Source organism: Physcomitrium patens, chromosome 6 (assembly GCF_059467195.1).
Source record: "Physcomitrium patens ecotype Gransden chromosome 6, ASM5946719v1, whole genome shotgun sequence".
In the NCBI taxonomy this organism is placed as follows: domain Eukaryota; kingdom Viridiplantae; phylum Streptophyta; class Bryopsida; order Funariales; family Funariaceae; genus Physcomitrium; species Physcomitrium patens.
The window spans coordinates 10,866,290-10,889,957 of record NC_143415.1 but is presented as its reverse complement, the minus strand read 5'-3'; the positions used below and the strand labels follow the sequence as shown (position 1 = coordinate 10,889,957).

At 32.9% G+C, this 23,668-nt stretch overlaps 1 protein-coding gene and 1 long non-coding RNA gene across 9 annotated transcripts; one reads left to right on the top strand and one right to left on the bottom strand.

Moving 5' to 3' along the window:
* Positions 1 to 2,595: 2,595 nt before the first annotated feature.
* On the bottom strand, positions 2,596 to 5,707 carry LOC149989151 (uncharacterized). The gene is made up of 2 exons (XR_016503500.1): positions 4,878 to 5,707; positions 2,596 to 4,754 (listed from the first exon to the last, which is right to left on the bottom strand). It is a non-coding gene; the product is annotated as an uncharacterized LOC149989151 (long non-coding RNA).
* Positions 5,708 to 17,627: 11,920 nt separating this feature from the next.
* Positions 17,628 to 22,409, top strand: LOC149989150 (uncharacterized). Of its 8 annotated transcripts, none has more exons than XM_090251232.1 (4): positions 17,628 to 18,796; positions 18,964 to 19,068; positions 19,635 to 20,530; positions 20,782 to 22,409. In XM_090251232.1, the coding sequence occupies exon 4, from the start codon at positions 21,824 to 21,826 to the stop codon at positions 22,331 to 22,333; it is 510 nt and encodes a 169-aa protein (XP_090107358.1). In that variant the 5' UTR covers positions 17,628 to 18,796; positions 18,964 to 19,068; positions 19,635 to 20,530; positions 20,782 to 21,823; the 3' UTR covers positions 22,334 to 22,409. The 8 variants fall into 8 exon arrangements, with proteins under 8 accessions (XP_090107358.1, XP_090107357.1, XP_090107354.1 ...); XM_090251231.1 differs by having other exon boundaries at positions 17,629 to 18,796; positions 19,693 to 20,530; XM_090251228.1 differs by having other exon boundaries at positions 17,631 to 19,068.
* Positions 22,410 to 23,668: the final 1,259 nt, after the last annotated feature.

Here is a 23,668-nt window from a genome sequence, read left to right as displayed (position 1 = left end):
GGAACTGATATCTAGTGGGATGATGCTGCACTTATTAACAAATTCATCTATGGATTATAATATGAAGTAAAGAAATTGATACTCAACTTACTTGATATTCAAACATTGAGTCAAGCAATTGACTATGTTGTGAAATGCAATAATTAACTTTTTAAATTTTGATCTGAGAGTCGTACAAATGGGCTTCAACATTACTACAATTAAATGGCAACACCAACATCTCTTCAACACATACATTCAAAAGCAGAGGTTATGCAAATTGATATGATTTGTTTTAAACCTCTTATCGAGCAAGAAAAGACTCATCGTCGTTAAGAAGGATTGTGCTTATATTATAGAAAATCTAAACACAGTGCTAAATATTGTCTAAAGAAGCGTCAAAATCACAAAATGAGGAGCACATCTGTCAAAGAAGACAATGTGTCAAAAAATGAATTTAATCAATTACAATTGGAATCATGTAACTAGAATCTTATACAATTTCTAATGAAGATCCTATCCTCTCCTCAAAATACTCTTTTTGTTTTATAGTAGATGTGTATTTAAGACCTAATAATTATAAAGCCACCACCTTGATAGATTCAGAAGCCTTAGCTTGTTTCTTAGACATAGAAATTATTAAAAGTCATAAAATATCGTTAGTAAAAAAAATCAAATTTATTCATATAGAAATCATAGATAGTCATCCGTTGTCTTTTGGAGATGTTACTCATAAAATATTTCCTATAAATTTAGCAATAAATAATTATAATAGTTACATAATCTTTAATATAATTAGATCTCCCTCTAATCCAGTTATTTTAGGTTTATCATGGTTAAAAAATTATAATCCTTGCATAGATTGGATTTCTTGTATCCTTGACTTCTCTAAAAGCATAATTAAGAGTAAAATTAATATATTAGAAAGTCATAAGTCTAATGCAATTAAACCTAAGTTTGTAGGTACAAGAGCTTTCTTGCATATTGCAAAAGAAAGATCACCTTGTGTCATTTATGCCATACCTTTTTCTAATCATGCAATGACTTTAAGTGGCATTTTCAGCTAATATCGAGAATTTCAAGATGTATTTGAGAAGAAGAATGTGGATACTTTTTAGAACATTGTTCCTATAACTACTCAATTGGCCTTCAAGAAAAAGCACAATTGCCATTTGGACCAATCTACAGTTTATTATAAAATAAATTAATTGAATTCAAGAAATATATTAAAGAGAATCTGGCCAGAAATTTCATATGCCATTAAATCACCAACATGAGCTTTACTCTTATCTATAAAGAAGAAAGATGGGTCATTGTAGATGTAAGTTGATTGTCGAGGACTCAACAAGATTACCATCAAGAATAGGTACCTTTTACCTTTGATATCTGAACTTCTCAATCAATTGAATCAAGCTAAGATCTATACAAAAATAGATCTTTATGGAACATACAATCTAGTATGTATTAAAGAAAGAGATGAATGGAAGACTGTGTTTCAAACTAAGTATGGATATTTTGAATACATCATGGCTTTTAGACTTACAAATGCACCGGCAGCTTTTCAACATCTAATGAATGATGCGTTTCGAGAGTTTTTAGATGATTTTGTTATTTGTTATCTAAATGACATCCTGATCTATTCAAATATGTAAATAAATATGAACTTCATGTTCATCATGTGTTACAAAAATTAAGAGATGTCGGGCTCTATGCTAAGATAAAAAAAAGTATATATTCCACACTATTCAAGTCGACATCTTAGGATACATCATTTTAAATGATGGACTTATGATGGATCCTAAGAAAGTTTAAATAATTATGGATTGAAAGATTCCAAAAATAGTAAGAAATATCCAATGCTTTTTGGACTTTGTTAACTATTATCAAATCTTCATCAAAGACTTCTCTCGAGTTGCAACTCCACTTACACGTTTGACTTGCAAAGAAAAACTTGAGTGGAGTAAAGAAGCTGAAGCATCTTATAAAACTTTGAAGTTAGCTTTTATTTCTGCATCAACCTTGTATCACATCAACTTTTTTAAAGTATTTTTTTATAGAAATAGATACATCAGACTTTGCTTTGGATGTTTTATTATGACAAATGAGAGCAGATGGTAAGCGTCACCTAGAAGCTTTTCATTCCAAAAAAAAATTCAGCAATCGAGATTAACTATGAAATCGACAACCAAGAACTTCTTACAATCGTGGATTCATTTCAAGAATGGCATCATCATCCAAAAGGTGCTTCTAATCCAATTACCATATATATATAGATTATAAGAATCTCGAGTACTTCATGTCAACATGTACTTTAAATTATCACCAAGCCCGTTGGAGCATGTCCTTATGAAGATTTGATTTCAAGATCACATATCAACTCAAAGAACAACTGTCAAGGACAAGAACTCGATGAAAGCTAAAGAGTAAGTGAGACTTTTCTCAAAAAGAAATAGGAAAAAATAGAAATATTTATATTAAGAAAGAAACTGGAATGGCTATTGCCAAAATACAAGAAAACTAGAGACCCTTGAAACTAGACTAGAAGCAAGAAAGGAGTTGACAAGAGTGAAGAGGGCTTCACTCTTGCCTCTATATATACTATCTAACTAGAAGCCATGTGGCGATGTTCTATAAGACCTCCAATATATGTTGACTTTCTAGGCCACATGCCTTTGCTTGCAAGGCAAGTTTTCTATGGATGGACCACGTAGTTAGCTTGTTCTTTAAGCTTCCAACATGTGTGGCACATGGCTAACTTGTTGACCAAGTTTCTAACCTAAAAGTCAACTATAGACTCCTATAAAGTCAAAGCAGCGTCTATGAAGCTTCTAAGAAGCTTTTCTAGAAGATATTACACAATTAATCTACTTTTATCTACTTTTACATACTTTTATCTATTCATATAGGTAATTATATGTATCTCCGTGACATTACCCCCCTTTCTAGGGACGAGTTCCACGAGGAGCGGTGATTATATATTGAGAAAATCTAATATGCGGCGAATTGTATTTGCTACATACTCTGATCTTTGTTTTCTTCGAAGATAGTTGATGGGTCCTCTTAGCTATCGATAGTGTCTCATTTCAGGGCGAGAAGACCACCCTCTTATTTGATCACTGTTGAGGCCTTCATAACTTCCTTCAAATAATACATTTGAAACACCATCAGGAGTCGTTCCTATCTCAAATAATATCACCAAACATCGAGAATCTCTTCCAAGGTCGTGATACCAAACGCGTTGTATCTCACCATCTATTCGAGGAAGAACATGTCGTTCTTGAGGGTCTTCATCTCGGTTGCGTCGTCTTGAAGGTTGTGACAATCGCAATGTCTCATCCAGTAAGTCAGCAAACGAAGGTTCTTGAGTTGAATCCGCTGGTTGTTGGCTCTCCATCTAATTAGCGTCACAAAATGCAAAGAAGTTACAAACAAGGATAGGAAATTGAATGTTATCTTACCTCAATCTTGTCTCTTTTATAAGAGAGGTTTTCATCTTGGTTTTGATGGATGTCGTTGATGAAAAACTTTGACTTTAGCTGATGCATTTGCTAGATTCCTGGATGGCTCCCATGTGCGCTCACTCATATCATATCCGCACCAATGAACAAGATATTCCAGCTTATTTCGGCGCCGCCTTGAGTCTAATATCTCTTCCACCTCAAATTCTTCATTATTATCTACTTCTATAGGAGGCGGTGGCATTTGTCTTCTTCCTTGTATATCCACTGTCTTATATGGTTCAAGAAGAGACACGTGGAATACAGGATGGATCTTCATTGACTCCGGTAGATGTAACCGATATGCAACTGGGTTGATCTATTCAGAAACAGAAAAGGGGCCAAGCCTACGATAGTCCAATTTGTCACAAGGTCGAGTGGTCTTGATATTGCGACGAAGTAGCCATACCTTATCACCCACGTTGAGTTGTGGTTGCTCTTTACGATATACATCTGCATTTATCTTTTATCGTTCTTGAGCTTTCTTCAACTGCGCCTTCATTATTGCATGTAACTCTGACAACCGATTTGCCATATCTTCTGCTGCAGGATTATCAACTTTTGAAAAATCAAAAGTATCAAGTCATGGATGATAGCCATAATTGGCAAAGAAAGGTGTTTGTTGCGTGGAGGAATGTACCGTATTATTATAAGCAAACTCTGCCAATGGCAGAAGGTTTGTCCAATCATCTTGTTGGTAGTTGATGGTACACCTTAAATACTGTTCCAAGACTTGGTTTACGCGCTCTGTTTGTCCATCAGTTTGAGGATGGAAAGCTGAAGATAGCTTTATGTCCACTTTTAAAATCTTGAAAAGAGTCCTCCAGAATCTCGACACAAATTGAGTTCCTTTATCCGATATGATATCTTTAGGTAATCCATGATAGCGATAGATATTATCAATGAAAAGCTTAGCTGTTTCTTCACCTGTGATAGATTTTGTACATGGCATAAAATGTGCCATCTTGGTGAAACGATCTACTATCACAAATATAGAATCATAAGATCTTGAGTTTGGAAGATCTGTGATGAAATCCATAGAAACAGAAGACCATGGTTGTTCTGGTATAGGTAATGGCTGAAGAAGTCCGTAAGGTCGATGTCGAGGAATTTTTGATCTTGAACAAATATCACATGATTGTACAAAGTCTTTGACTGACTTCCACATTTGTGGCCACCAAAAATCTCTTGATATGATTTCCAGAGTCTTATTATATCCAAAGTGCCCTGCTGTTGGAAAGTCATGACGTGCTTGAAGAACACGCAAACGTGCTTTTCCTTCTGGAACATATAGGCGTCCTTCAAAATATAACAGATTATTCTTGAACTCGAACTTAGAAGAATCATGAGACTTGGAAGAATTATTCTCGATATCATGAACAAGAGGGTTTGAGGACATACTGGACTGGATTTGCTTGAGAAAAGTTGAATCAACAGTCAATGTTGATTTCACTGCTCGGAGATGAAATTGCTCCGGTTTCAAGAGGACCGTTCTTTGTTGCTCAAAAGCTGCATCTCTTTCTTTTGGTGCAAAATAAGAATGTCTAGATAGGGCATCGGACAAACCTTGTTGTTTTCCTGGCCGATAAGTGATAATGAAGTCGAATCTTGACAAAGACATACTCCAACGAGCTTGACGACGATTCAACACGCGTGCTGACATGAAATACTCGAGGTTCTTGTGATCTGTATACATAGTGACTCGACTAGAAGCACCTTCTAGATAATGATGCCATTCTTGAAAGGAATCCACGATTGCAAGAAGTTCTTTATCGTGGATCTCATAATTGATCTCGGCTGCTGAGAATTTTCTTGAATGAAAAGCTATCGGATGAAGTTTGTCATCTGTTCCCCTTTGTGATAAAACTGCACCCAAGGCAAAATCCGATGCGTTTGTTTCCATAAAAAATACCTTCGAAAAGTCAACACGATATAAGACTGGTGCAGAGACAAACGATGTCTTCAAGGCTTCAAATGCTGCTTCCGCTTCTTGATTCCATTCGAATTTATCTTTACTAGTCAAGCATGTAAGTGGAGCTGCAACTCGTGAGAAGTCTTTGATGAAGATCCGATAGTAATTGGCAAATCTCAAGAAACATTGGACATCTCTTACAGTCTTTGGAATCTTCCAATCCATGATTGTTTGGACTTTCTTAGAATCCATCATAAAACCATCATTTGAAATGATGTATCCTAAAAAGTCAACTTGAGTAGTGTGAAATACACACTTTTCCATCTTGGCGTACAATCCTGCATCTCTGAGTTTTTGTAATACTTGACGAACATGTATTTCATGTTCTTCAACATTCTTAGAATAAATCAGGATATCGTCTAGGTAGCAGACGACAAAATTGTCTAAGAATTCACGAAATATATCATTCATGAGATGTTGAAAAGCAGCTGGTGCATTCGTGAGTCGAAAAGGCATGACATTATATTCAAAATGCCCATACCTGGTTCGAAACGCAGTCTTCCATTCATCTCCTTTTTTGATCCGTACTAGATTATATGCTCCTCTTAGATCTATTTTTGTATAGATTTTAGCTTGATTTAACTGGTCAAGGAGTCCTGATATCAAAGGTAATGGATACTTGTTCTTGATTGTGATCTTGTTGAGTCCTCGATAGTCAACACACATTCGTAAAGATCCATCTTTTTTCTTTACGAATAAAATTGGAGCTCCTGTTGGAGATTTTGAATGGCGTATGAAATTCTTCGCTAAATTCTCGTCAATATATGTCTTGAGTTCAGCCAACTCATCTTGCGATAAACTGTAAATTGGTCCAAATGGTGGCAGAGTTCCTTCCTTGAGATCGATTGAACAATCGTATGGGTGATGCTCAGGAAGAATATCTGCATTCTTTTTCTCAAAAACGTCTTGATAATCCTGATATTGACTTGGAATGCCACTTGAAGTCTTTATGCTTTCAGAAATAGGTGCAGCATAAATAGCAAAAGTTGATCCTTCTTTTGTTGTGTGTATAAATGCTTTTGCACCTATAAGTGCGAGTTTTACTATACTAGACTCATGGTTTTTTACTTGATTAATAGAACTGTTACTAATGCTCTGAGGAAAATCAAGTTTACGAGAAATCCAATCTATTTGAGGATTATACTTTTCTAACCATGATAAGCCTAAAATTAGTGGATTAGAGGGAGATCTAATTATATTAAAAATTACGCAACTACTATGACCATTTATTACTACATCTACAGGAAGTGTTTCGTGAGTTACATCTCCAGAAGACAACGGACGACCATCTATGACTTCTACGTGTACAGGTTTAGTTTTTTGTATTAATGATATTCTATGACATCTAGCAAATTCTTCATCTAAAAAACAAGATGAGGCTCCTGAATCTACCAAGGCAGAGGCTTTGTAATTATTAGGTCCTAAACGCACATCTATTATAAAACAAGGAGATGGTTCTGAGGAGAGGATAGGACCTTTATTAGAAGTTGTACAAGATTCCAGCCGCACGGTCCCTATTGTAGCTGGACGTACTCGTTTTCCGACATACTGTCTTCTTTGACAGCCGTACTCCTCATTTTGTAGTTACGTCGCTTCTTTGGACAATGTTGAGCAGTGTGCTTAGGTTCTCCACAATATAAGCACAATCCTTCTTGTCGACGACGAGACTTTTCTTGCTCAGTAAGAGGTTTGAAACGTACCGCATCAATTTGCATATCCTCTACTTCTGAAGGTATGTGTTGAGGAGACGTCGGTGTTGCCATTGAATTGTAGTAACGTTGAGGCCCACTTGTGCGACTTTCGGATCGAAATTCAAAAAGTCGATTGTCGCACTTCACAGCAAAGTCAATTGCTTGACTCAATGTTTGAGGATCAGGTAAATTAAGCATCAATTTCTTTACCTCATATTGTAATCCGTAGAGAAATTGACTCACAAGTGCGGCATCATCCCACTTGATATCAGTTGCAAGTTGTCGAAATTGCGAAGCATATAATGTTACTGATCAATTGCCTTGTCGCAAAATACGGATCTTTTTGGTTGCAACACGAATTGCATCATGTTCTCCAAACATGGATCAAAACTCCGCCAAAAAAGCCTCCAGATTATCCAATATTGGATCTCGTCGTTCAAGAAAAGATGAAAACCATGACAATGCTGAACCTGAAAGAAGTGTACCAATGAATCTAACTTGTGACCCTGGAGTTGGATAGCTTTGGGGTTGAAGTTCAATCACTAGTTGGACCTGATTGATGAATCCTTGAAACTTGGATCTGGTACCATCAAACTTCTCTAGCAAGGCAACTCTCGGTTCTCTAACACTCGAAGGGTGTTCCATTCTGGGAGAAGGGACATGGTTTGGTGCAGATGTTGAAGCAGCCCCAATCATCTCTATATCTTCACTTCCTACCATTCTTGTTGCTCCTTGTGGTGGTAAATTGAGTTGATGCATTGCAAGCATTAATTCCCTCAATTGTTCTTGCATCTGTGCCATTGCACTCTTCATTTCAACAAGCTCTGCCATAGTAGCACTTAGAAAAGAGAAGATGTCTAATAACGCTCAAAACAAATAGAAGAGAGGAATTGATAACAAAGAAAATACTAAGAAAAATATCAGTTTAAAAGAGGGTAATACGCAACTTCTAATGCGCTTATGTCTTATCAAGAAAAAGGGGTAATCCACTCTTAATCAAGAAAAGAAAAAGCTCTGATATTGTAAGTGTACTCTTGTCAATCTGTCAAGGACAAGAACTCGATGAAAGCTAAAGAGTAAGTGAGACTTTTCTCAAAAAGAAATAGGACAAAATAGAAATATGTATATTAAGAAAGAAACTGGAATGGCTATTGCCAAAATACAAAAAAACTAGAGACCCTTGAAACTAGACTAGAAGCAAGAAAGAAGTTGACAAGAGTGAAGAGGGCTTCACTCTTGCCTCTATATATACTATCTAACTAGAAGCCACGTGGCGATGTTCTATAAGACCTCCAATATATGTTGACTTTCTAGGCCACATGCCTTTGCTTGCAAGGCAAGTTTTCTATGGATGGACCACGTAGTTAGCTTGTTCTTTAAGCTTCCAACATGTGTGGCACATGGCTAACTTGTTGACCAAGTTTCTAACCTAAAAGTCAACTATAGACTCCTATAAAGTCAAAGCAGCGTCTATGAAGCTTCTAAGAAGTTTCTCTAGAAGATATTACATAATTAACCTACTTTTATCTACTTTTACATACTTTTATCTATTCATATAGGTAATTATATGTATGTCCGTGACAACAACAAGTTTTGTCAAATATTCTTTCTAGACATTCTTATCTTATATCAAAAGAAGGAAATACATCTTTTGATTCACAAAAAATAATTCTCTTGAAGCTAAAGTATTTTTATCTTTGAGTAATGAAATCAACGTTGACTGTTGATTTGACCCTTGTGAAACAAATCCAATCAAGTATGTCTTCTAATCCTCTTCTTCACAATATCAAGCATCTTTCTTTTAAGTCTTAAGATACTTTTAAGTTTGAATTCAAATACAACCTACTCTATTTTGAACATCAATTATATGTTCCAAAAGGAGAAGCATGATTACATATTCTATAACCACGTCACGACTTTCCAGCAACATGACATTTTGGATACAACAAGACTTTGGAGCTTATATCTAGAGATTTTTGGTGGCCACAAATGTAGAAGGGTGTGAAAGACTTTGTTCAATTATATAACATTTGTTCAAGATCAAAAACTCCTCGTCATCAATCTTACAGACTTCTTCAATAATTACCTATTTTAGAACAACTATGGTCTTTTATTTCTATGGGTTTCATCACAAATCTTCCAATCTCAAGTTCTTATGACTCTATATTCATGATAGTAGATAGTTTCATAAAGATGGTACATTTTGTACTATATACAAAATCTATCATAGGTGAAGAAACAGTTAAACTCTTTCTTAACAACATCTATTGCTATCATGGATTATCCAAGGATATTGTATCAGATAGGGAAACTTAGTTTATATTAAGATTTTGACAGATTCTTTTCAAGATTCTAAAAGATAATTATTAAACTATCTTCGACATTCCATCCTCAAATTGATGGATAAACTAAGCTTATTAATCAAGTTTTGCAGCAATATTTTAGATGTACTATCAACTATCAACAAGATGATTGGACAACTCTTTTGCCATTGGCAGAGTTTGCTTATAACAACACAATACATTCTTCTACAAAACAAACACATTTCTTTGCCAATTATGTTTATCATCTACAACTTAATACTTTTAACTTTTCAAAAGTTGATAATCCTATGGCAAACGATTTGATAAATCATTTATGAGAGCTACATGTAATAATAAAGGCACAATTAAAAGAAGCTCAAGAACAACAAAAGATCAATGTGGATGTCTATTGAAAGGAACAACTACCATTCCACATGGGTGACAAGATATGCTTACTTTGTTGCAATATCAAGACCACTCATCCTTATGACAAGTTGGACTATTGTAGACTTGGCTAATTTCTTATTTTTGTACAAATCAATCCAATTGCATATCATTTACACTTATCGGAGTTAATAAAATTCCATCCAATATTCTATATATCTCTTCTTGAACCATACAAGATAGTAGACATGCCAAGAAGAAGACGAGCTCTACCTCCTCCTATAGAAGTAGACAATAATGAAGAATTCAAAGTGGAAGAAGTCCTAGATTCAAGGCGATGCCAAAATAAATTGAAATATCTTGTCGATTAGAGTGGATATGATATTACTGAATGCACATGGGAGCCACTAAAGAATCTTGCAAATGCACCTAAGATGGTGGAGGCTTTTCATCAACGACATTCATCAAAATCAACATAAAAATCTTACTTATAAAAGAAACAAGATCTAAGCAAGATAACATTCTACTTTCAATCCTTGTTTATAGCTTCATCGTAGTTGTGTCGCTAAGAAGATAGAGAACCAACAACAAGTAGATTTAACTGAAGAACCCTCATTTGCTTACTTGTTGGACAAGACATTGTAATTGTTACAACCTTCAAGACGACACAATCGAGATGAAGATCCTCAAGAATGACATATCTTTTCTTGAATACATGGCGAGATACAACGCATTTGATATCACGACCTTCGAAGAAACTCTCGATGTTTGATAATTTTATTAGAAGTAGGAACAACTCCTAATGGTATTTCAAGTATTTTATTTGAAGGAAGTTATGAAGGCCTCAACAACAATCAGATAACAGGGTAGTCTTCCCATCGTAGTATGGAACACTATTAATGGTTGAGAGGCCCTATCAACCATCTTTGAATAGAACAAAGATCTGAGTATGTGGTAAATATAATTTGTCATATCATAGATTTTTTGAACATATGATGACTGCTCCTCATGGAACTCATCTCTAGAAAGAGGGGTAATATCATGGACATATACATATAAGCTAATAATTACATGTATAAATAGGTAGAAGTAAGTAGAAGTAAATAAAAGTAAGTTAATTCTATAATAACTTCTATAAAAGCTTCTTAGAAGCTTCACAGATACTACTTTGACTTTATAGGTATCTTTAATTGACTTTTTGGATTAGCAACGTAGTCAATAAGTTGACCATGTGCCACATATATTATTAGCTTGAAGACCAAGCTAACTTTGTGGCCCAAACATAGAAAAATTTGCATTGTAAGTGAAGGCATGTGTCATATAAAGTCAATACATATTAGAAGTCCTATAGAATATTATCACATAGCCTCTAATTAGATATTATATATAGAAACAATAATGAAGCCTTCTTCACTCTTGTCAACTCCTTTTTTATTTCTAGTCTAGTTTCAAGAGTTTCAAGTTTTCTTGTTTTTTGCTAATAAGCCATTCCAATTTTTTTTAATATACATACTTTCTTATTTCTATTTTGTCATTCTTTTTTTGACATAGATTTCATTGGTTTATGCATCATCTTTTAGTTCATGTCCTTTACATATATCCTTGTAGGATATTATTTCTAAACTTCAAAAACTCATATCTTCCAATCGGACCATGTAAACATACTAAAATTTTACATGAAGTATTGATGTATTTTTAACAACTACCACAACAAATTTCAACTAAAAATTCGTTGCGAATCTCAAGATATTGCCAAAATCCTAACAGTAGCTTCAAACCCTAGTTTTTATACATGTGCATGCAATTTTCTTCATATCTCAAAAACTAAGCACTTAAATGCCACAAATCTTATATATATATATAGCTTTTTAACATATTAATCTACCATCTTCAAAGGTTTTAGCTAAAAATTCATTCAGAAACTCAAGATATGGCTCCAACCATTACTATGAATAAAACCACTTACTTATTTCTTTTGATTTGGATGTACTGATTTCAACTCTCTATAACTTCTTTATCTAAGCTTCAAATTGAACAAATAATATATAAAAAGTATAGCCAAGAAAGTGTTCTTTCTAATCCTAATTATTAATAATTTTTTTTTTCTCTTTGTAAACATATGTTATGCTCCAAAGAGTGATAGTAGATATAAAATTGACACCTTAACTTTGAGCGGCAATAATTCCTTTATAAAGACTCCAAATCATATAAAATTTGTATCCAATCCATATCCAAAAACCTAAACTTGCTGATTCTAGCCTCCAAAGCTCGAATGACCTCGAAAGAGAAACCCTAATCCCTAATATGACCTCGGATAGCCTCCTTTAAGCCCATTGGGCATGGCCTTCGCCAATAGGGATGAAGATCTCCATTCTTTGCTTTTATCAAACCATGCCTTACTTTCATACCTTCCAATAAGCCTCCTACTAATTTAGATTTTTACCTTTAGACTCTAATCTCCTCTCAAGGTTTCATACTAAATATTTAGGTTTTATAATTTTTTAAATTTCATAATCAAAATAGATAAAATTCAAAATAAAGTTTGTTATATCTAATCTCTTTTAATTAATCTATTAACCATTCTAACACATCAAGACTTATGAACATATTATATATTCTAATTAATTTTTACATACTATAAGCAGTTACAGTATGACAATATACATATAAATTACTTAATGATTGCATTAGGATTATAAAATATGTTAAATTGCTTCATTGATTTAATAAACAACTAGTTTTATAAATTAGATTTTTTAATCTAAAATATTAAAAAATAAATTATAGCCACTAAAAAGTCCTACTCTATAATTCCAAGGAAACAAAGTTTATTTACAAAGTAGCTTAAAAAAATGAAAAAGATGTAGCATAAATTAATATTTAATATTATTTTTAAATCTTAATTAATACAAATAAAGTTGAATCTCTAACTATTAGAAGCAATAATGTATGATGGACATATATTTTACTTAAGTAAAAAGTATTAAGTAGAAGATAAATATAAATAGATTTGATAGTATCTTATAGTGAAGCTACTTAAAAGCTTTATAAACAAGGATTTGACCTTAGACATATTTGAAGTTAATTGGTAAGTTAAAAACTTAGTCAATAAGTTAGCCATGTATTACACATGTTGGTAGCTTGTAGTATAAGTTAGTCATGTAGATTAAATATTTTTTAATCCTTAATTAGATTGAATCCCTTACAAACTTGATTTTTTTCATAGTTTAACTTAGAACTTTGTTATTAAAATAAAAAGGAATAAGTCCAATATAACCAAATCTTTATTGATAGATATAAGAGCTTTCATGCATGTTGCAAATGAAGGATTAACTTTTGTAATTTATGCCACATCCATATGTGATGGTGAAAAGACTTTAAGTAGAATTCCAAGCCAATACTAAGATTATAAAAATATTTTTTAGAAAAAAAATGTGAATATTCTTTCAAAGATTTTTTTTCTATAATTATTGAATTGATCTTTAAGAAAGAATTCAATTACTAATTGGATCAATTTATAATATATTATAGAAGAATCTAGATATACTTAAAGAATATATTAATAAGAACTAAACTAAGAATTTTATATCTCATTCTTAATTTATGGCAAGAGCTCCTATCTTATTTATAAAGAAAAAAAATGGACTATTGCGGATATGTATAGATTGTTGAAAATAATAAAAATAATCATTAAAAATATGAATTTTCTATCTTTGATTTTAGAACTTTTTGAATAATAGAATTAAGGAAAGATCCATATCAAAATAGATCTAAAAAGGGTATAAAAACTAGTATGCATGAAAAAAAGAAATAAATAGAAGACAATATCTCAAATCAAGTATGAAAATTTTGAATATAATGTCATTTCTTTTGAACTTATAAATGTATTAGGTGCTTTTCAACATCTTATGAATGATATATTTTGAAATTTTTTAGATGAATTTATTATTTGTTATCTAGATAATATTTTAATCTATTCTAAAAATACAAAAGAATATGAACTTTATATTTATTATGTATTACAAAAATTTAGAGATGCAAGATTAGATGCAAAGATAGAAAAGTGTATATTTTATATACTTTAGATTGATTTATTAAGATACATTATTTCAAATGATGATCTTATGATAGATTTTTAAAAAAATTTAAACTATTATGGATTGAAAGACTTCAAAAATAGTAAGAGATGTGTAATTTTTTATGAGATTTATTAATTAATATCAAATATTTATTAAAAAAAATTCTTAAGTTATAGTACTTATTATATGTTTGATTTGTAATGACAAACTAAAATAAAATAAAGAAATTGAAGCAGCATTTGAAGCTATGAAGATAGCTTTTATTTTTATTCAAATAACAAAATTCATCCAATAGCATTTCATTTGAAAAAATTTAATAATCAAAATTAATTATGAAATCTACAAAAAATAACTTCTTGTAATTATAGATTCATTTAATAAATGGTACTATTATTTAGAAGGTGCTTCCAATCCAATTATCATGTAAAATGATTACTAGAAGCTTAAATATTTTATGTTAGTATGTATTTGAAATTATTAAAAAAACTCATTATAGCATGTTTTTTTTAAGATTTGAATTTAATATAATTTATTGATAAAAAAACAAAAAAAATATCAAAAGCCCTTTTAAGACGTTTTTATCTTATAACAAAAGAAAAAGATGCTACTTTTGATAAACAACAAATAAATTTTTTGAAGCCAAAGTCATTCATTTTTAGTCAATAAAATCATCATTGAATATTGATTCTTTTTAAGAAAATTAAGTCAAATATATCTTCAAATCCTTTTATTTATGATAACAAGAATAATCTATCTAAATCTCATAATCCTTAAAAATTTGATTCAAGAATAATCTATTTTATTTCAAAAGATGCTTATATATTCTAAAAGATGGAGTATAAATTTGTATTCTTTAAGCTTGCCATGACTTCTATGAGCTAAAATAAACCTCCATTAGTTTAAAGTTTATTTTAATTCACTACCAATGAATTAATTACAAAAATCCAAAATTTTCTAGTTTTTATTTAAATTTTGATTAATTCATCTTTAATCCCCTTAATTCATCTAAGTCTGAGCTAAATAACCTCCACTACTTCAACACTTCTCCTAATTCATAACATGTAAATTAATTATATAATTTTTATAAATTATAATTTTTATTTAATTCCTAATTTAATAACTCTTTATTCTTCTTAAATCATTCAATTAGACAATCAACTTCTACCATTAAATCACATCTATATTAATAAATTAATCATAATAAGCATGCCTAAAAAAAAATTTTAACTCTCAATTTTTTTATTTTTTTATTTGAATTAAAATTCATTTATCAATAAGAATTTATTATTTAATCACTATTTATCTGAATAAAATAATTCATCCAAGTATAAAAATTCATCTAAATCATTTTTATTTAATTTAAATTTTTTCATTCAACTATTCATTCAAAACTAATTCTAGTTCATCTTCTTTTCTAAGTTTCCTTGAAATTCTTATTGAACAAGGAGTGAAATGGCCTATGATGAGCTTTCTTGTTTCATAGCAAAAATTGCTATAATCTTCAAATTTTTTTCCTCCATCAATGGATTCAACCATAAGACTTTGACAAGAAACATCACCTTTAGCTTCTTAATTGAGTTTATAGAAATAGTTGCTACAAAAGATTCTTAAGCTACAAATGCTAGTTGTACAACATCTTTCAATAGTAAATATATGACAAACATGATGGATTTAGTTGAATGACATTGTTACTAATTACTTAAGCTCTACCAACATGGTATTGTTATTGTTAGTTTTTTGGCTTAGAATTGATTGTATCACATCTAATGCACTTTGACTTGGCTTTAATTATTGCAATTAATGCACCTATGATTTTATCCATATTTGATTGTATCCTAGAAACTTGTCACGACTAGTGCCTTTGTATTCCTATATCTTTTTTTTTTTTTGTACCATGAACTCTAGCCTAACCTCCGTACTTCTTCCTTGTCACGACCACTTTGATAACTATCGTACATACAAAGACTTCCACAAATCAGTATCAACAAAGATGGAATAATCAAAGAAAAATGCCTTATTGAAGTAGACTAGTAGAAGGGTACCAACATTAATCTTTTGCACTGCAATTCAAAACCATCACAATATTTTTTATGATAAAGAAAGAAAAATTGGAACTTTGACACTCCAACAACACTACAAATGTTGCACTATATATATCAATGGAAAAAAAAAAAAAAAAAAAAAAAAAAAAAAACCACTAATAACTCTAAGATCCTCTTGGAATTTATTGCTCATTCGAGTTGCAACATAATGTCACTTTACACAACATCACAAAAGTCCACCAATCCAAATCAAAAATATAAGAACTTTTTAACATAAGAAAGAACACTATTGCAAATACTAATGCAAGCATAACCATTGCTTGCAAAGATATAAATAAATAAATAAATAATAACAAAATTAGCTAAATACAAATGAATTTGAACAACTTATCATAATTTCAACCTGAGCATCTAGTATCATAGTAGAGAGAGTTTGCTTCAAAAAAGCATTAGGTCTCTAATTTCCACAAATTGCTCAAAAAATTTTCAAATTTATAAAATACAAATCTTATACATAGCTTCTCCTTATGAATGTAATTACATTAAGTATAAAAGTGTTCAATGCACAAAAATCTCCAAAATATCTCTAGATATTCTAAAATTACTTCTATTCTTATGAAGATTCCTTCTAAATTTATATCATCCAATAACTTCCAATCTAACTATCTTATTAGATTCAAACTTTCCTAAACCAAAACCTCTATAAAACAAATTCACTTACAAACTCCGATTTTGAAGCATTGACTTCTAATAGCTCTTTCTCCTTCATTCAAAATCAAATTTTATTGATTCCTTCACATAAAATGTAATTTTTTAAATCATCTTTTAAACCTCTATTTTTGTTTTCTAAAAGCTCTTGTATAATTCTTTGTATTTATAGAAAAAAATTGAAATAAGTATAATTTTAAGATCCTAACTTTAAATGCTTATTTTTCCCTCATAAAAAAAAATATATATTAATTTTTGCACAAAAATTATAGCCTTCAATACAAGCTAGCAAATCCTAACCTTTAAACTTCAAATGACCACTCTGAAGTGGATTCAAATCCTAATATGGTCTTGGACAACATCTTGAAGTCCATTGAGCATGACCTTCAAGCAATGGAAATTGAGTCCTCTATCAACTTGCCTTATTGATCCACATAGGATGGCCTAAAAGTCAAAATATTATACTTTTGATACCAAAATCCATCTAAACTCCTTATTAATAAATCTTATAATTTCTATCTTTAATTACAAAACTTAAACTATAAACTTAAACAAATTAAGCAAGTATTTTTTTATTTTTTTAATATTTAATTACAATCCAAACTTTCATAACATTTCATATTATTTTTACATATTTTTCTACTTTCTAGCACAACACTGGGCTCAAGAATTGATGAATGAATATAATCTAAAAATGTCAACCTCCACTAGCAACAATATTATTAATTTGGAAGGTCGACTTGATATTCACCAAAATGACAATAGACTAAAATATAACAACACGCCGAGCTCTAGTGACCAAATGTGGTTGTTGTATAAAGGAGAAGATGAACTATACAAATACACTTGACTCTAACCAACTACCAACATCTTTTTTCTACCTAATTGATCAGTTAATAGAACAGAGAGTCTTTATTGATGCCATATCAATAATCTTATATCCATTCCATTCAAAGAAAAAATATATATATATATAGCAAGGAAAAATATGATATCAACCACAACCACTATACACACAACATATACATAATGTACACACAATATAAAAATAGATATCTATCTAGTATAGATTTCTTTTGTTGCACACACTATTTCTCAACAACATGAACTATCTACAACCATGACCTCTACCATAGCACCATCACATTTAAATAATCCATATATAAACTCCATCTAAATATCTAAGTGAGTCAATTCAATGATTCATATTAATTCTTTTATGATATCTATAAATTCCACTTCTTCAAATGCTTTTAAAATAAATTTATTTTTAATCAATGTTCTACTCTCTTTCAAGTTTTACTCAATATTCTTAATATAATGTTTGTCCACTCTTTTTATCTTGTCAATATTTTTAAATAATAATAAACAATCTTATATTAATCTAATAAGTATATTACATAATATCTTCTCTTTTAAAGTAAACAAGAGATTTTTTTTATTTAAACCATTGTAATCTTGCTTTACAATGGTATGCCATAAAAACTCTCAAGGTCTTCAAAACCTTTATCATATATTGATTTTTCTTTCAATTTATTACAATCTTTTTTGTAATTTGCACAAACAATTAAAAATTAAATTGCTTTCTTTTTAACTTGACTTTTTATCCTTGTATGAGCTAAACCATCATCCATAACCTTTGTCTCTATTTGTGTGGTGCTAGTATGAGGTTGTCCAACATAGAGGAATGCAATGGTCTAATATAGCATTTAGGGCACTCATTCCACATGCAACCATTCAAATCAACTTTACAAGGTCATGCATTCAGGTGCATTCATTTATTCCAAATGACATACCTCTTCAGCAGAAGTTATAATCCATCTCCTCAAACACTACTTCCCCTAACTGTCTGTTGCTAACATTTCTACCATTGTTCAACTGAGATGAGGATTCATGCCCCCTCCATACTTCCGGTTTCATCATAGTTTTGCTCTTTGATCCCTGCCATGGTGGAGCTTGAGAATTTTGGGTTGCTATTTAACTAGGTGTTAGGGCATGGTCGGAACTCGTTATCAGCGATCGCCCATGATCAGAAGATCCAGGGAGAGTCGAGAGATCGAAGCAGTGTGAATCATGAGACCCAAATCCACAAGCAAGATTGGAATGTTCTAAACCCAAAATCCACAATGTGAACAGCAACGGTACAACCCACCAACCGGTTTCTTTCTCGACGAAGCCTATTTGTTCGTCACCAGGCTTCCCTCACTCGCTTCGCATCGCTCTGCCCTGATTGAATTCCGCGCCATGACAGTGTGGAAAACTCTTGACTTGTCTGCTCTAATAAAGTCATCATATACGATATTGGCAGTCGGAGGAGCTCACCCATCTAGACCACGTTCATCTCTGTTGCAAAAGGCCGTCGTGCGTGACCTCATTTCCGATTCTGGATAAGACGTTCAAGATCTTGTTAAAGGTACTACCCTACTGTTCCTATTTATGGGTTGCACATCAGTGAGGCTGCTGTCAGACTTAATCATTCTCGTCTTGGAACAATTTTGAACTTCCACAAATTCTATGTCTCCCACAACTATATTTTGCCCTCGTGACATGATGCACTGGCGCAATCGGATACAATTAAAAATTTGTAAGCTATAGTTTCAAGTGAAATTTATCCACAGCTGCAGCTTGACTCCCTCTTTGAAATTCACGACTTCATTACTCACAATGTACACGAAGGGGTGTCAAATTTGACAATTCCTCACAGATTCCTGCTGTCCTGCCGATAATCGGACTTGGAAATAGAAGGGTTCACGTGCAACACGATAACCAGAGTTCCGTTTAGAAGTCATAATTCACATAGCATAGATATGGATGTTGTGCTTTGTAGTGGTGTAACAGACCTACTGAATACTGATACAATATAGGCTTTCCGCAAACTACCCAGATTATGTCATGGACCATCATTTTATTAAAATCATACAGTTGTAATATTACTAAGTAACCGTAGAGCTAAGCAGTAGCACTGAACTCCGAAGGCAGAGCGTTTCTGATTGTATGCCCGTGTGCGAGAAACCTATACTGCTGACAACGTCGCAAGGCAACCGTGGTGCTCATTCCGTGGCCTGCATTCGTCAACCCATCAACAGCTGGCACAATTCAACACACATAAGTGGGCCATGCACCATGAGAAATGTAATCTGCTGTTACGTTCAACCCAAAAGGACCCAGCTGGTGAGAAGAGCTCTGGGAGCGGCATGCATTGTGAGAGCTTGGGTGCGACTGTAAAGAGGTGTGCGTGAAATAGGAGCTCTAACAAGGCAAATCCATGTGCTCGAGCTGCAAGATTCTAGCGTGCTCACAGCAGAGCAAAGCTGGCTTCTGAGGCCTTTCAGTGCAGGACTGGTTTCCCTTTCACTGTATCCAACTAATTCTCGTTGATTTCTTTTCACCTTCATTTCTCCCAACATCATGTTCGACGCATTTCCTTCTTGAATGGAGTGATACAACTGTGTCGTTTTGTGGGCTTCTTTGAAACTTCAGAATATAATTAAAAGCTACATCGATGCATATCTCTTTCTCTCTCTCACTTTCTCTCACACACACATACACTTGTTTATATATATATATATATATATATATATATATATACAACCGTATTAATGTGAAGGTGATTCCAAAAACACAGTAATCTCATGAAGGGTAACCCTCACAGCTGTAACCCCACTCGAAGTGTGTGTGTGTGAGTGGGTGTGAGTGAGAGAGTGTTTGTGTGTGGAGTCTTGCTGTCTGAGGGAGAAAACAGCACACAAGTTTCATAAGCAGCGTACAGTGCAATTGCAATGTTGGATCTAATTGTGATTAGTCAATTCCCTGAAAAGAATTCTATCATTGATGGGGTTGATTGAATGCATTTAAAAAAAATTAACATGCTGTTGGTATGTTATGTAGAAAAGAAATGTTTCACTGTTTCACAATGAAAAAAATGCATTTATTGGTTTATTTTTTGTACATGCATGCAAAACAGAAAAACTATTAATGAACTATTATTTCTGTCATTTTTACAGTTTTTTAAATTTACACTTAATGGTATACATCTTTGAATAAACTGAGCACTTGACAGTATGATTCAGTTAATTTTGTTTTATTTTCAAAGACCCAATTAAACTGTATTCTTATTTGCCATCAGAATAAATGTGTATGGAAATTATGATACAATATATTTTGACCATTTAACAACAAAGTTAAGTACTCTAATCACCATCTTCAAAAAATATGTATAAAATACATAAAAAATAAAGCTTTTAAAATATTATTTAAATCAACTACCATTTTATAAGAATAAAAGTCTATGTACTTTTCATTTGTGTTTTATATCATTATTTTATTGTACATTATTGCATGTGTTTACATATTTAATATCACATAATTTGCTTTGGACCATGCTACAAAAGTTATGGGATTATTCATGTATTTGTCCACTGATATCATTGTTGTACATGAGAAATTAGATCCAACACCCGAAATTAAATGTAAAGAACCAACATCAAGTTTAATGTAAACGTCCAATCTAAAGAACTGAAACTCAATGGGATAGCAATATTACCTGTACACAAGTATATATGAATAGGACATGGTTATACAAGTCATGGACAGTAAAAAATTAAATTTTAAAAAAATAAAAAAATAAAAAAATAAGCACAGTCAGCAATGAATGCTGAAATCATATAATGGGAACACGGTCGAGACAAACTTTACAACTGTACAACAAACGAAGGCTACTCATTCTTCATTACAACGGATGTCCAATAGCACAGCAACACCAACAACAAAGAAGAAGAAAGTAGCAGATGACGAAGAAGAAGCAGGGGATGTTGAAAGCGGGGGGGATGCACCCAATGCGGGACATCCATGTCCTGCGACCTAGCTCCGACCTTGGGCTCTACTGCTCTTCCCAGCTTCAAAAGGACATCGACAAGGGAGAGAATCAGCAACAAGTTCCCATTCGTTGGGTGCGCCGGGCTGCGATGCCCAACGTGGCGAGAATCTGTTCGCACGAGAATCGACGACAGGAATGCTCGAGACCCAGTGCGAGGCCGAGAGCGGCGCATCCACACCCTCCCCCCGCTCTCTCTCGCACGACATTCAGATCCAGCAGAGATACTTGGGGAGGGGGGGGGTTCAGTTAGGGTGTGCTCACTTCGTAGCTGCGCATATCCAGGGACCAACCAATGGAGGCGCCATTTCGAGATTGGAGCAGAGATGATCGGATAAGCCCGCCTAGGATGCGGGACCGGCATCATGCAACCAACGAACAAAGCCAATCGTCGGAAACGAATTCATTTACCCCGTTCAATGATTTCGTCGTGCTGGGTAGGGTTCCGTCCTTCCGTGTGCGGCGTAGGAGACATGGTGATCATCGTGCGTGGGGAGGGGGGGGGTTCCAGAGGAGCGGATCTTCCGTTGCGTGCGAAAGCCACTGCGAGCCTCGGCTCACTGCACAAAAGCCAAGCAACCACAGCATCATCGTCATCGTCATCACCATCCTCAGTCAATTATATGTAACAGAGTGTGCCCCCCCCCCAATTTATCTTACGGATGGAATTAGCCGACGTGGCTACGCTTTATCATCCTCATCCGTCGCTTCTTCCGACAGAAACTGGATCCTCCCCCTGCAGTCAGCCCCAAGCCTCTTGGACGTCGCTTTGCATGCAGGCCATCGAGACATGCTCAATTCCTAAAGGAATTACATTAATAAATTTTAATAAATTCATAAATAACTAGCATTTTTAGAAACCCTCATCTATTGATCACAACTTGAAGTTACTTCATTTACTTGGTTTAATCCCTTTTTTAACAACTCGTTGTTGTTTGTTGAATATTGTTTTTTTTTTTTGTTTTATATATATATATATATATATATATATACATATATATAGGGAATGAGGATAGTGCTTTTGACAGTATAAGCTCTGTTGATTGGTTTCATACTCTTGATTAAGCAATATTGTTTTTATTGTTCAGTTTACAGTAAAAATATTTAGGCAGATGTTTCAGGTATAATTTAGTAAGAATATAACAACTGTAATAGTACCAGAAAACAGACAAACAAAAAATGGTAGAAAATTAGAATAATTATGCAAGGTCTAATCACTATCTTTGTAAAGTTTGATGCTTTTTTATGTATCAAATGCTTTCTACATTTTTCAATTAGATTGATGGAAACAATGGCATGTTTCCATACGATATTAATCATCAACTTCACATGCATGTACATGTGTGTATGAAATTGTATATATGCACTTTGGTTGGTGCAGTTGGTTACTTGTTATAGTTACATCATTAGCATTTTGCAACACATTCATTGCATTGTGGGGAGGTCTTTAAATATCTGTATTGTACATGGTTGATTTTAACACTGTGTTCTGACAACCTATAATATCAGATCTTATTTTTAAATAATAACACTAAACACTAGTATTAATAATAAAAAAACATTCCAAAATCATCTGCAGAGGGGTTCAATTTCCCATTACAAAAACTCTACGTCTCGACGTAACTAATTTATTCCTGCAACTATTCTCCAATATTTTATTTATAAGTAGAAAAACGAATAAAGCAAGAGGATAATCACTACAATATTGTATTTTAGTGTGAAAAGCAGCCGCTTCTGCAGTTAGTTGTTTCTTGGTTCCTTCTTCTTTCTTCGTCAACTTTTTCTTTTGTCTGTTTTCTATTATATTTCCCCACAAAGCTCTGATGGGTTTGAATGGTCACGTGTCACTCTCCTGGGTCAGGTTAGTTTTTATGGCTTTGGAGTCATTTCAAAATCTACACCGTTGCAAATCCACTTCCTCATGGAAAAAAAGATGAAAATTTTAATTTAGAACATATTTCCTATGGAGATGTATTGTTTTTCACGAGCCAAGTCAGAGGATGGATATATTTGATCCATTCTTATTCGTAGGGTATTATTGGAGTGGTTTTTCTGTTCACTCACAGACTTTTAAAAGCATAATCATATGCTTAAATTCACCATATTCTAGCACCATTTTCTCTACAGAACTTAGTCTTCT

Coding starts and splice junctions, on each gene's coding strand:
- LOC149989150 (XM_090251232.1), top strand. CDS start 21,824: ATGGAGGCGCCATTTCGAGATTGGAGCAGAGATGATCGGATAAGCCCG.